Source organism: Mus caroli, unplaced genomic scaffold (assembly GCF_978045245.1).
Source record: "Mus caroli unplaced genomic scaffold, Mus_caroli_1 scaffold_1, whole genome shotgun sequence".
NCBI lineage: Eukaryota > Metazoa > Chordata > Mammalia > Rodentia > Muridae > Mus > Mus caroli.
The window spans coordinates 103,605,653-103,619,698 of NW_028227256.1; the positions used below are offsets into that span (position 1 = coordinate 103,605,653).

General features: G+C 45.2%; 1 protein-coding gene across 1 annotated transcript in view; it reads right to left on the reverse strand.

The window, feature by feature from the left end:
* Kdsr (3-ketodihydrosphingosine reductase) overlaps window positions 1-14,046 on the reverse strand; it is a 36,878-nt gene that overhangs the window by 5,027 nt on the left and 17,805 nt on the right. Inside the window, exons 7-9 of the mRNA XM_021159111.2 lie at window positions 10,698-10,781; window positions 5,692-5,775; window positions 1,726-1,827 (exon numbers count right to left, since the gene is read on the reverse strand). Coding sequence (XP_021014770.1) covers window positions 1,726-1,827; window positions 5,692-5,775; window positions 10,698-10,781 — 270 coding nt within the window. The remainder of the gene's footprint in view (window positions 1-1,725; window positions 1,828-5,691; window positions 5,776-10,697; window positions 10,782-14,046) is intronic.

Below are 14,046 nucleotides of genomic sequence, written 5' to 3' on the forward strand. Positions count from 1 at the left end.
TCACAGGGATTGGGAAGGGGTTATGCTCTATTCTATGGAAGTGACTGCCATCTTTTCCTGTCGAGAAAGCAGCCTGTTGAGGCAGACCTCTGAATGTCCCAATAAATGTCTCAAATTTGGATTTTTTTTGTTTTGCAACATCTGATTTTGCAACAATTATATTTAAATGTACATACTCTTGGAGTTTGGCTCATACCCATATCTCAGTGCTAGGGAGGGTGGCAGAGGAGAGTCAGTGTAAGGAGAGTCGCTTCTATCAGATGGACCACAGCGTCACTTTTCATGTTCTAGCTCACAACATATGTGGATCTGGTAAAGGACTGTGATGTTGGTCTCAACTCTGGGATCATCAGCAGAGATGCAGAATGCAGGAGGGAGAGAGAGAGATCTGAAGAGCATGCTGATGAGTGGGACCAGAGCCTGAAAGAAGCTGAAGCAGGGTGGTCGGGGATCACAGCCCGACGCTGGCTTGGGTAAAAGCATCCAGCCTAGCACCCAGCCTAGACTGAGTTTTAGACATGGCATCACTGTGCGAACAGGCAAGACAGGTGGACAGGTGCAGACTCTATGTGCTAATCTAAAACTCCTGTGTTGTGTAGGTACTGGCTGCTGGGGTCCAATGACAATAAGAGACTTAGGCCCTGTCCCCAAAGATCTTACCTGTAAAAAGGTCAAGCAAATCAGATGGGGAGATACGTCAGAATGAGACAGGTTAGGAAAAGGCCCGAGAAAGAAGAACTAGGAGTTATCTGAATTCACCTCACACAGACCAGGGCTTTCTCAGCCATGATGCTTGGCTTTGTCCCTAAAGGTTCCTTCCATTACAGCTCTAATGACATGGCTGCCATTAGCACTGCCCACTAGTCTTAGCACTCCATGGTAGACTCCTTAAGGGTTAGTGAACCCTCTTACACCTAACCATCTGGGGAACACAGAACCTTATCAACAGGAGTAAACTTTCAGGCCTGAGAGATGGTTCAGAGGTCAAGAGCATACACTGTTCTTCCAGAGGGCTTGAATTCGATTCCTAGCACCTAGTTGGCAGCTTATTCTCTGTAACACCAGTTCCAGGGAATCCAATGTTTTCTTCTGCCCTTTATGGGCACTGCACACATGTGGTGTACAGACAAACATGGGGGAAAGAACTCATGCACCTATCTTTTGTGACCATTGCTAGGCTCACAGACTGGACGGGTTGCTGGCTCACAAACTCTGGGGATCTGCCACACAGGGCTTGGGTTACAGATAGGAGCGACCACACTGGCTTTTTATGACAGTGCTGGCAATCTGGATGAAGCTATTACAGGCAAGGTGCGTCTGTTCTGCTCTCTGAGTCTCCTTCAGCTTAGCTACTGGAGGGTTTGATGAGCTAGAAAATGGTTTCTAAGCTAATACTTCTCTGGTTGTGGACAATGCTGCCCCCACACAATTCTTGGCCAAGTGTTCCTTTTTGAACACTTTAGAGCAAGGATTGTTTACTGAAAATCTAGGTGAGTACCCAACAACAGCGACGGCCCCTCATCCACTTGCGGCCTGGTACCTCACTTCCACCCAGGACATATCCTTAACCTGCTTGTCTACTTACTGTTGGCAGAGAGAGAAACAAACTTTATTTTAAAACTACTGCACTCTAGTCTTCATCTTTTTCTCACAGAAGTTGGTAACAGTAATTCTTGTTTTGTTAGTCTACCTGTCTGTCTGGTTGCTGGCTAAGAAAGCGCTTACCTGCTGGAGTCCTTCAGTGATGGAAGTCACCGGGGCCATCCCACAGGTTAGGGAGGACAGCATGTACCCATCTGAGCCAATAGAACTGTTAAAATTTCCTTGCTAGGAAAGAAGCAGGCAAAAAAGAGTGGTATGGAGTAAGTTTGCAGGAATTAGTTCAACACCGAGGAGCAGTGAAGTACGTCCCTTCACTTTATAAGGGACAGCACAGAGACTCAGAATATACCAGAACTAAAAAGGGACACATAGACTTAAAGTATGTCCAGCTCTGAAAGTACAAGTCTACAGATCCCTGTGGGTTCCTGACCCTTTCGGGGTCTCTAGGGACAATGAAACCGTCAAATAACACTGAGACATTAGCTGCTTTCCCACTGACCTTTGCGCATATGGACAAAAGCACCACAGCACAAAGGAGAGTTTTTGAGAGTATGGCCCTAATGCAGCCAGTGCCACCACCACCACAGCAACACACACACACACACACTCTCTAAAAAAGTCTTGAAGAGCCCAAAAGACCTTTGTATTTAAGAAGTGGTTCAGAAGTGGTCAACTGCGTGCTGTCTGCACGATACCCCAGCATCTTGGGCTGCCCAGCTCTGCCCCACGTGGGATACGTATCACTTCTTTGCTCCTCAATAGAACCAGGGGCCTAATCCATTCATTAAACAGGTCTGGGGTTTGTTTTTGAGGCAGGTTTTCAGGCTGCCCTTGAGCTCACTTTGTAACTGAGGATGACCTTGAATTTCGATCCTCTCTTCTCTACTCCTCAAGTGCTGGGATTATAGGCATGCGTTCTCAGTATATATGGTACTAGGGAGGAACCAGGGCTTCATACATACTAGACTATTACTCTACCAACTGAGCTCCATCACCAGCTAGGCTATTTCACAGGTGTATACACAGGAGAGTACACATAGCATCATACCCGGGAACCAGCAGCATCTGACATCTTAGGTTGTATGTGGTCCATCTCCTGGAGGACACTGGGAAGAGGACTCCTGTTCTCAGGTGACAAATAAGAAATTCACTGCGAGTGATTTAGCTTAACTGGAAAGACACCTTGAAGAAAAGCCCTCATGGAACACCTCAGAGCTGAGCTTCCTGACAGAAGTATTTTCCTGTTAACAACTATTTACCAGTAGGCTAGAACATTCCAACTTGGGCTTGAGGCACAAATAGGGCAGACAAATGAACTGAACTTGTGGCTAGGAAGAAGAGCACAGATTATATTTGTGCATGGGGAAAAGTTAAGATTTATAAAAACTTTATCCATCAGCATGAGACAGTTGGCTTCCTGATATTTCCCTGATCTCTGATGAATGTGACTTTTGATAACTCACAGATTCCATATTTTCCAAATGATTAATGCATGTTTTCAAATGATGAATGAGTGAAAGATCCATTCAATACAGAAATAAGACATGCATTTTAGTGTCACCGAGATCAAAAAGCTCACTGGTGTGTGGTTTCTAATTTCATACAGCAACCAACCTTTAAGAAACCCCTAATTGTCAAGATGGGGGTTAATATAAAAATAAAAAAGAAAGAACATTATGTTCAAAATTATCTGAAAAGCCCGGGAAAACTTTATCCCCTCCCAACTATGTATCTGTTTAAAGTCAGATTTTCTTCAAATGTTTCAAAATGAATGTATTTAACAGATTGGCCACAGAAGCAGGCATGAGAAAGCAGCTGGCATCCATTAGTGTGGACTTTGTAGAGGCTCATGAAAATACCATGCCACTCCTCCTGATGAAAAGGCATGACTCTATGGATGAGAGCTCTTGCCACTTGAGTCTGATGATCTAAGTCTGATCCCAGAACCCCAGTGAAGGAAATAATGACTCCTCAAATCTGTCCTCTGACTGTTACACACACACACACTCACACACACACACACACACTTAAAAAGAAACCATAAAGAGAGAGTACAATGCCTATATGTCCAGTCCAAGGGATGTGGTGTTCTCCTGGCCTCTGCAGGCATTGCACATACATACACTTAGGCACAAAGATACATGAAAAGAACAAATAAAGCTATTTAAAAATGGAGTTAATAATATAGTTAAGTTTTATTCTCTCTCTCTCTCTCTCTCTTTCTCTGTGTGTGTGTGTGTGTGTGTGTGTGTTGACTGCATGCATGTCTGGGTACAACATGACACCTGAGGAACTACTGAGCCTCCATGTGGTGGTGGGAAATGAATCTAGAGCCTTTACAAGAACAAGTGCTTTTAATCACTGTGGCAATTCCCCAGTCTCAATTTCTTTTATTTCAAATGACTTTATCTCCTAACTAAATCTCTTCCCCATCTTCTTCTGCTGGTGATGGAACCCAACACCATGCACACGCACGGCAAGCACCACCATCTTAAGACAGCAGCAGCAGCAGCAGCAGCAGCAGCAGCAGCAGCAGCAGCAGCAGCAACACTACCTTGAGGGTGCTTGTTCTGACTTGAGGGAAAAGCAAATTAGCCTTTCATGCCTCTATGCCACTGCTCCAAGTCTCTAAAGGCAACCAGGGCAAACTACATGTCTGTGGGCACATGTGTGGGGATCACAGGTCAATGTTGGGTATCTACCTCAATCACTCTATACCTTATCTTTTGTGAACGGGTCTCAAAATGACCCTGGCTAGGCTCACAGACTGGATGGGTTGGCTGGCTCACAAGATCTGGGGATCTGCTGGTCTGTCCACCCAGGACTTGGGTTACAGACAGGAACAACCATACTGGCTTACTGGCTTTTATGTTACTGCTAGGAACTCAGTCCTTTTGTTGTTGTTTTAAGATTTAAAACATATGTATGTGTATGTGTGGGTGCCTGCATGTATGCATGTGCACCATGTATGTAATGGTACCGTGTCCAAGAAGGCCAGACAGGGGTGGGGGTGGGCATGGGGGCTCATGTGGCTTCTGAAGTGGGGTCCTGTGCTTGTAGAACTTATTACCAAGCCACCTCTGCAGACCTGTTCTTTTTTAAAAATGTATATTTATTTACTTGTGTATATGTATGTATCACAACATGTATGAGGAGACCAGGGGACAAATGAGGGCGTCAGTTCCCTCCTTCCACTACTGGAGTCTGAAGAACTTGGGTTATTAGGATTGGTGGCAAGTCCCTTTACCCACTGAGCTGTCTCACCAGGTCTTTGGGTCTGTTGGTGAGGCTGCTGTTACTGTGTTCTGCTAACCTTGGCACAACACCCCTTTTGCTACTTAGAAGCTGCACCATGTTATCTGGGTGCAGACTTTCCAAAGTCATGTAGGTTACTAAGTTTACGGATATCCCTCAGATTGAACCTTGTTCTACAAGTGAGTTAATCAGAATGTATTCAAAAGAACTGTGGTATGCAGTGTTCTATATAATGCTTGATAAGGTTTCAAAAGCCAGTTCCCCACAAATTGTGTAAGGAGGTACACTGAGAGGAACGCTGGGACCAGCAGCCTTGTTGTGAACCATGAGAAAGAAAAGTGGTAACAGGAAACAGGAAGGGAAAGAAAAACCCATCCTGAGCCTGGCAATCAAATACCTTAGATGGTCTCAAACCCTGGGAAAGGACAAGGTAGGGCCCGAGGCCAGGCTCAGTGGGTAAGCATAGACACCAAGCCTAATGACTCGAGTTCAATGCCCTGGACTCCTGTGGTAGATGAGAGGACTTTTCTTGTAAGAAGGCAACATTCACACCCACCCAATAAGTAAAATTACAAATAAAAATTAAAAGAAGTTGCCTCTCCTCACGTAGTGGTCATTTGCTTTCCGAGAGCTTCAGCTCTCTTACAATACCGTGACTCTATCCCTCAGGTTAATGCTGAATCCACAGGAAGTGTGAGGAGGTTGTGGAGGCTGACGTCAGACAAACCCCACGCAAAGCCGAATGCTTTGCTCAGAAGTCAGTCCTTATGTGCCTTTCAGGAACACAGTATAAATACACGGAGTACAGAGAGCCACACAAGGGCGTTTACTTACTATGGCATCTTTGACAATTTGTTTGGCCACCTGCTCTGGTTTGCAAATAGCTGTGGTCTCTGAGATAAGCCGGGTCTCCAGGGGCTGCAAGTGGGAGAAATATACAAATTAAAATAATTCCACTGAATTAAAATAAACATCTTATAGATGGATCACAAACAATTATCATTTTCCTACCTTCGAACAAATACGTTTGTTCAAGACAAAAATCAATCTAGATTCTAAATCAGTTTCTGTGTGTGGAATGTTTATCTCCATTGGCAGGGCATGCTAAGGAGGTGCTTGCTGGTCTCGGTGGTACAAGCACGGCTCTAGTGAGGCCTTCCAGAGCTGGAGCTAGTAGATCAGTCTGTCAGTCACAGTGAGGGAGGGCCCCTTCTCTTACTGGACAGACAACTGCCAGACAGTCTGTGCATAGCGGCTCGTCCCCGTGACTGAGCAAACATGATCCATCGTAGGACTGTGCCTCCATTCTGAATAGAGTCCCCACTGAGCAGATGAATGATTCTGGGGACAGACGGAAAGCCCGAGTGAGGACAGTCTGGGCCTAGCCGCCATTGAAGAACTGTATCTATTTGCTGAAGGACGAGCAGAGGAGGCAAAGACACTGGCCATTTGAGAAGCAACACTGCCTCGTGCCTAGTTTGGCTGAGAGGTAGTTACAGGACTCCAGGCCCAATTCCCAAATCACAGGCTTCTGTTCCTTAAGAGACAGATAAAGGTCTGTCTGGCTCGCACGCAGCTCAGAACCCCTTCCTCATTCCTGGCTTCTTGTGTCTCTGTTTCTCTCCCCCCCTCCCCTCATTCCTGCATTAATTCACGTTCTAGCTACTTCTGTATTCACACTTTCTGTCCTAACTGACTTGGGAACGGCAACGTTTTTGTCTTTTCCCATTGGCTTTTCTGAGTAGCATTTTACACACTCATCCAAACATTCTTCAAAAGAAAAGTTTCAAACTGAAGCCTTAAGCCACGGGAGACTAAATGTGTCTATGTAGGCTTGAGGGGAAAGCCTAGAATACACTTTTTCCTCCATGTCTGGTTTTGTGAGTCAGGGTCTGACTATGTAGTCCAAGCAGGCTTGCGACCTCCTGAATACTGTGATTATAGAAACACAGCCCATGTTTCACAAAAGTCAGGGTTTGTTTTGGTTTTGTTTTTTTTAAGAATCTGAGAGAACACATATCCCACTGACTTGCTCTCCCTCCACACCAGGTGGATAAGGACAGGCAAGATGCACTGAGTTAGAAGAGTGTCTGCTGCCCCCTATTGGGTCCACAGATCGGCAGGTTCCAGTCACTAGAAAGCTGTCCAAAATTTTACTGGAGGCTAAACAAAAACAAAACAACCAAATCTCAGGGAAGTCAATACTTTACTGGCTTCAGACTTAAAGAGTATGCAGCAAATATTAATGCTTGCTTACTGGTCTGAGGCAGGAGGTTTGGTTCCAAGTTATCTCTTTAAAGCAAAAAGAAATAAAATTGGCTGAACTCAAAAGAAAATGAAGAGGTTGTTTCTAGATAAATAACCCCCTTTTTTGGGCAAACAAAAACAGGATATAGACTACATAAACATCCAAAATTTATGCTACTGAGATCCACATACACTCTAAGAGGAAAAATACATAAAATAATTAAGTCTAAAACTAGGTTACCCTCAGTGTGAGGTGGTGTTTTCATCGGTTTCCTTCAGCCTCACTTTTATCTGTTTATCTGTTTTGTTTGCTTGTATCAAGGCAAAGGGAAAGATGGGGAACCAGATGAATAGAGCCTACTCTCAGCTCAGGACTACTCAGTCATTCCATATAACCTGCACACATGCCCAAGGGAGATTGATGCCACTGGGGCGGAAATGACCAGTCCCATGCCATCTGTCCACACACGGGACGCTAAGGAAATGAAGGTGCCACCGCCACCCCATCCTCCGTATGTAAAGCAGGAGGTGGAGGAAGGGCTTTACGCGGCTGTACACCTGGTGCTCCACTGCCTTGCTGAAAGCAATCACCAACATGAGCAGACTCGGGAACACCTAGACTCAAAACCAAGAAGAGAAACAGAACACAAATACAACCGAGCAACATTCAGACTGAAGCTCCTTAGAAATCGAAGAAAACTCAGTGGGAATGGGGTGGAGGCTTCAAAAGTCCACACCAGGTGCAGTGTCTGTCTGTCGTCTGTCTGTCTGCCTGCCTGTGGCCTGTGGATCAGGATTTAGCTCTGATTTCCTTCTTCAGCACCATGTCTGTCTGAGTGCCACCATGATCCCTGCCATGATGACAATGGTTAGCCCTATGAAACTGTAAGACAGAGCCAAGTAAATGCTCTCTTTTGTGTTATATTGGTCTTGGTTTCTCTTCACAACAACTGAACAGTAACTAAAGACAAATCCATGACAGACAGATCTAAGCTTAAAAAAAAATCAGTAGAAATAAAAATTGAAGTTAAATAAAATAAAGTTGAAGAAGAAACCAATAGAGAGGAGGCGATGAGGTCAGCCGGAAAGTGGGGCTCCTGGGTGACAACTGCACAAAGAATGCTTCCAAGTGTTCTGGATGGGAAACAAATGACCTCAATGTTCCAGACCTGAGTGCATGAGAGAACAAAGGGGCGATCCTGAGTATCTAGCATATAAAACACTTCACAGCAAACGGCATTCTAAAAGATAAAAAGGAAAAAAGAGTGTGTACAGCTAAACCCCACCAAGAGTACACAGCTCCCATGTGTATGAGGAGGCTGCTCAGTCACCGACGCACGCCTGGCCCTGGAGCATTAGTGGAAGGTGGGGAAAGGTAGGGGCTGAAGCCCAGCTGGAGGAATGCGTAGCTGAGGCTATGGCTCACCTGGCTCTCTGCTGTACCCCCTTCCTCTCCTTCCTGTAAGGAGCACTGATCTGCCTGACCAGTTCTCCCCGTCCTGATGGACGGGTGTCTCTGAACCACAAGCCACGAGAGGCATCTCAGGTCAGTGGGGTCCCCAGGAAACCCTAGAAGCTAGAACTCAGTGAGAAATGCCTGCAAAGCTGAGGACCGTCATTTTCAACTGTCATCCAGTAAACACCCTACCACACAACAACAACAAAAAATAGGAAAAGGAAGATGCATTCTTGTGAACCAGATTCTAAACAAATGTTGCCTCTCATGTGCCTTTCTCTGGAATGACTGAAGGGCCACCAAAGTGAGCAGAGAAATGACAGCAGTGGAAGGCGCAGACCCCCCAACAAGGGACAGAGAAGGGAAACGTAGCACAGGGGAGTGCAGAGGATGTCACCCCCCAGGGCCTGTGTCCTGTTACTGTCAGAAGGTGGAGCCCCATGACAAGGGGCTTGGAGGGAAGAAGAATGAAAGTAATAGAACCGTCAGTGGTTCAGATGATCAAAAGACATTCAGTTCTCCCTAGTGAATGATCTACAAATGCTCACAGTTAAACAAAGACACACAGGAAAGGAAATGCCATTACAGAGGTCCAACTTTAACAACACTCATAAAGTTACATATAGGGCTGGTGAGATGGCTCAGTGGTTAAGAGCACCGACTGCTCTTCCGAAGGTCCCGAGTTCAAATCCCAGCAACCACATGTTGGCTCACAAGATCTGACGCCCTCTTCTGGAGTGTCTGAAGACAACTACAGTGTACTCACATATAATAAAATAAAATAAATAAATCTTTAAAAAAAATAAATAAAGTTACATATAAACACAGAATCTCCAACAGAGGTAACACAGGCAGAACAAAGTAGATCTGAGGCTCAAATTTTAGCTTCCCTAGTTAAAACATGAGTTTGTACGTAGATACATATGAATGTATGTGCATATATGTATGCATGTTATGCATGCAGGTAGGTGCATATGCTGTGTATGTATGTATGTATGTATGTATGTATGTATGTATGCATGCATGTATGGATTGGTTTAGACACATAGGTGAAATGGCTCCCTCTAGGGGTCAGGGGTCAGAAGTGGCAGTGATAAGGCCACAGGCAGCATTAGACAACCAACTATGTCCTATGAGAGAACACTGAGCTAAAAGTTGGAAACAAGTAAGTTCAACATTAAGAAAAGGGGAGGAGGAAGCTCTGCCTGGAAGGTCAAGTCTTGGCTCAGCACCCTGCACCCAACAGACCCACTAACTGGTAAATGGCCGGGACCTAAAGTAGGAGACATTCATAAAAATTACACTGAAGATTCAGAACAGAGCTCGGGAGATAAAGTGCCCGTCTGGCCTCTGAGCACCCACACATGCAAAGCCAGCCAGGAGGAGGTAGAGACCAGAGAACTCCCAGGTCTACTTGACAGTTCCAGGACAGTAGGAGACCCTGCCTCAAGAGCAAGGACACCACCTGAAGAACAATACCCAAGGGTGTTCTCTGGTCTCCATACATACCTGCACGCTCCCAAACACACACACACACACACACACACACACACACACACACACACACACACACACTCACACTCAAACATGTACATACATACCACACAAACCCAAATATGTACAACGCCCCCCATATATCACATATACAAATCACACTACACACCCCCCCAAATATGCACAACTCCCTCCAGTCACAAATACAAACTATATACACACCACCATGAGTGTACACACATACACACACACACACGCACACACACAATCACATGTACACCTCACTCAGAACACTTCATACTGTATCAAACACATCATCCATCACACACATACAATACCTAACACAGACAATACACCTCGTGCTGTGGTGACCCCAACCATAAGGTTGTTAGTTGCTTATTTCATAACTGTAATGTTGCTATTATGAATCAGTGTAAATATCTGCATCACACACCACAGCACACACAGATGTGTATCATACACACATTTCACACGCAACATGCATATCACACACACATCACACACAACATGTATTTCACACACACAACACATATTACACACACAAAACGCTTCACACAGCACACACACACACACACATGCCATCATACACTCCTCACAGAGGGCATTATGTAGGAATACTGACCTTCGTTTTGTTTTCCTCAGCCAGCCCCGGCGTGTCGGTGTCTGGTGGGTAGGCCACAGTGACGTACACATTGTACGGCTTCACCTGGTCACACAAACAAGGTACGCATTCTCAGTGAACAGAGCACTTTGTAGTCATCCTGTAACTTGTCTCAGCTATCTCGATTCTTAGAACAGTGCTTCCAACCTGTGGGCCGCAGCCCTTTTTGGGGGGTGTTATATATCAGATATTTACACTGATTCATAATAGCAGCAGCATTACAGTTATGAAATAGCAACTAACCACCATATGGTTGGGGTCACCACAGCACGAGGTGTATTAATAGATCACAGCATTCAGAAGGCTGAGAGCTCTGCCTTAGAAGGTGATGCTTGTCGGGCTCGTGAAGTGGCTATCAGTAAACAGGCACCAAATGTCCTGGGGACCCCTCTCCATGAAGATGACTTAGAAACAGTAGCAAGAGTTCCCCTGACCTATGTTAGAAAGTGGCTGGCTCTAAAGTGTGTCAAGCCCCCCCCTCCCCCAGTAGAGTTCTTCCTGCGGCTGACCAAGCAGAGGCTCAGAGCTGCCCAGGGAGAACTGCATATGCTGTGGAATGGCAGTATGCTCATTCAACACAGACTCTGCCCATGAACTGCACAGCTCAAGGCAGAAGGCAGGTCTATGCCTTTCAGGCTGCTATAAGACAGCAATGTTCATTTCAATTGCAAAACACTGTCTCTCAGTGCCTTCCCAGATGCGCATTACTGTGCCTGAATCCAGATTTGGAACTCTATCCATCCCTGTAGAAGTCCCTGCATAACCACCCACATGGCATCAGGAGAAAGCATCTTCATCCTGGGTAGACCACCAAAGTATGACCAGCCAAGCAACTCTCCTGTAACAGCCCCTACCACTATTTATACAGAGAAGCTCTTCCCTCTGCCCTTTTTAACAGTAAGATCTCTCTAGCCCAGGCTAGTCTGACCTGGTGATCTGTCTGCCATGGTCTCCCGAATACTTGGGATACAGGTGTGCACCACTATGCCCAGTTCCCCCTGGCTTTCTTTATAGGTACTATGCCTATTATAACCTCTAGTTCTTCCAACACTGTTTGCCTCCCAGTTCCTCTTCCCAGTCAACTCCTCTACTGATGAAGACACCCCAACAATCCCACTGGCCCTTCTTTTCAAGGGTCAGTCTCCCAAAACTGTCCAACAGCAGCAGCCTGTTCCTTTCTTGCCTTGGTCATCAGCGATCCAAAGTCTCGGACCACCAAGTCCACTCTGGCATGCTTTTTTATTTACTGCTGGCTTGTGTCTCTGTCCTCATAAAGACATCTGGGTATTTGGAAGGGACGGCAACAAGTCTAGTGCTGAGAATCTTAAAGAAGAAATCCGACAGTGTTCCTCAGCCCCACCCGTCTACCAGGGCGCCAGCCCCTTAGCTCCCAGACTCTTTTAGTGACACAGCTATGAAGGCTCGGGAGAGCAACATGGGTCAAGAGAACAAAGCAGTAGCTACTGTGCAACCCATCCAAGTAATCACAAGAATGAAAGTTGGTTCCATTCCAGGCATCCAAGTCATGAGGGTTCATGGCTTGGCCTTGCCAGGGAGGGCTTGCTGTCTTCCAGGCCAACCAGGCGAGCCTGCTGGAACAATGATGAGCAAGTGACTTCTCTCACACTTGCTTTTGAGATGGTGACTTAATAAAATCTCTCTTGTAGTCTTGTCTGGTCCTGTATTGGACCAGAGAAAAATGGCTTTAAAAAAAAAAAAGTGCCTGAGTGTTAACTAGGCAAGTCACCCAGGCTGGCTTCTCCGGCCCACTCTGAACTGCCTCCCCCACTGCTCTGCCCCCACAGTGAGGGCTGTGCTGTTTATGATCATCAAAACCATGTTTCAAAGTAGTGTCTCTCAAACTCAAGGTCATGACTGGGTTACCAACAGTTACAACCGTTCTCTCCCAGGGAAGGACTGGAAATAGCAAGGTGGAGAGGAACCAGTCCATCACCTTTGGAGCCAACACTGTCTTTGCAATCATCAAGCACAATTATTCTGCTAGTCTATGGGTGGATGCTCCCAGCAAACACTTTCTAAATTACTACTGTATGCCAACATAGACTTCCATACAGGAATGAACTAAACGGACAATGCTCTGTCCATAACCCAGTTCCTGGTCTCCTGATACTCTTGTTCACATAATTTGCAAAACCAGGACATAGAAAATTATTCTTACACCCCTCTCTGTTAACATTATAACCCAACCAAAAAGGGACAGCTTAGCTTACATTTGCCTGTTCTAGGTTATGACAAGTGTTACGATAAGTGTTACACTGATCTCACTGAATCATGCCTAGCTGACTTGTTTCTCCCTGGCCCTGGGAAACAGCCGTTTTCTACTCTCCTGCTCTGCCTTTCTTCCACCTGTCCTCTTACTCTCCCTTCTACTTGGCACCAGCCCCGGACAGGTAAGACAATGGATGGCTTGCGAAGGATGAGTTTATCATAAAAAAAACAGTGCCACTTAAGAGCTGTTTTATTAAAACAAGAACACTGGGGCTGGAGAGGGAACCCCAGCTGCTTACATCAAGCTAAAAATCCCAGCTCCAGCTTACTGGTCTACCACAGTGGGAAGAGATGAGGGGAGGGGCCAGGCAGGAGGAATCCTGGTTGGGGATTCCTGTTTTGTTATGGTTGATTCTTGAATCTCTGGCTATAACTGACTTCAGAAATACACTTTCAAAGAGATCAACTTTTTGAAAAAAAAAATCTTTAAATATTAAATTTGTATTTAAAAGACCAAAAAAGAAAAAAAGAAATCAAATCCAAAATATCAACAAAGCATTCAAGTACATACTGTGCCCACATTTTCAGAGTTTATACCTTGTCGGAGGAAGCAGGATAATAACTAGAAAAACTTAAAAAGTTAATTAAACCAAAAAGTTTACCCAAAGCATCAAGCATTTACGCAACTATGTTGGTTTAACTCATAAAAAAACTGACCAAATTTTCTAGATTTCAATAAACAATTATTAGTTGATAAGGAAATCTTGGTTTGAGGCAAATTTTGCTACAAACAAGTTGGATTCAAAAGCCTGAATTTACTTAATCCAAATAAAATAGCAGTCTTTTAGATGGTATGTGTGTTTGTTTATTTAAGTAACAACACTTTTAATGTTCAGAATTCACGGCGACTTAGCCCAGCCAGCTTCGGGCAGTGTGAAAGATCACTCTTGACATCAAGAAGCTGAGCGACTCGGATGCAGCCACTGGGTCACTGTTCCCTCTGAAATGAAAACCAGGGCTCCCAGAGATACACTTTGCCCTTAATTTGTGGATCATACTGTCAGACTTCAGGAAAGGCTTT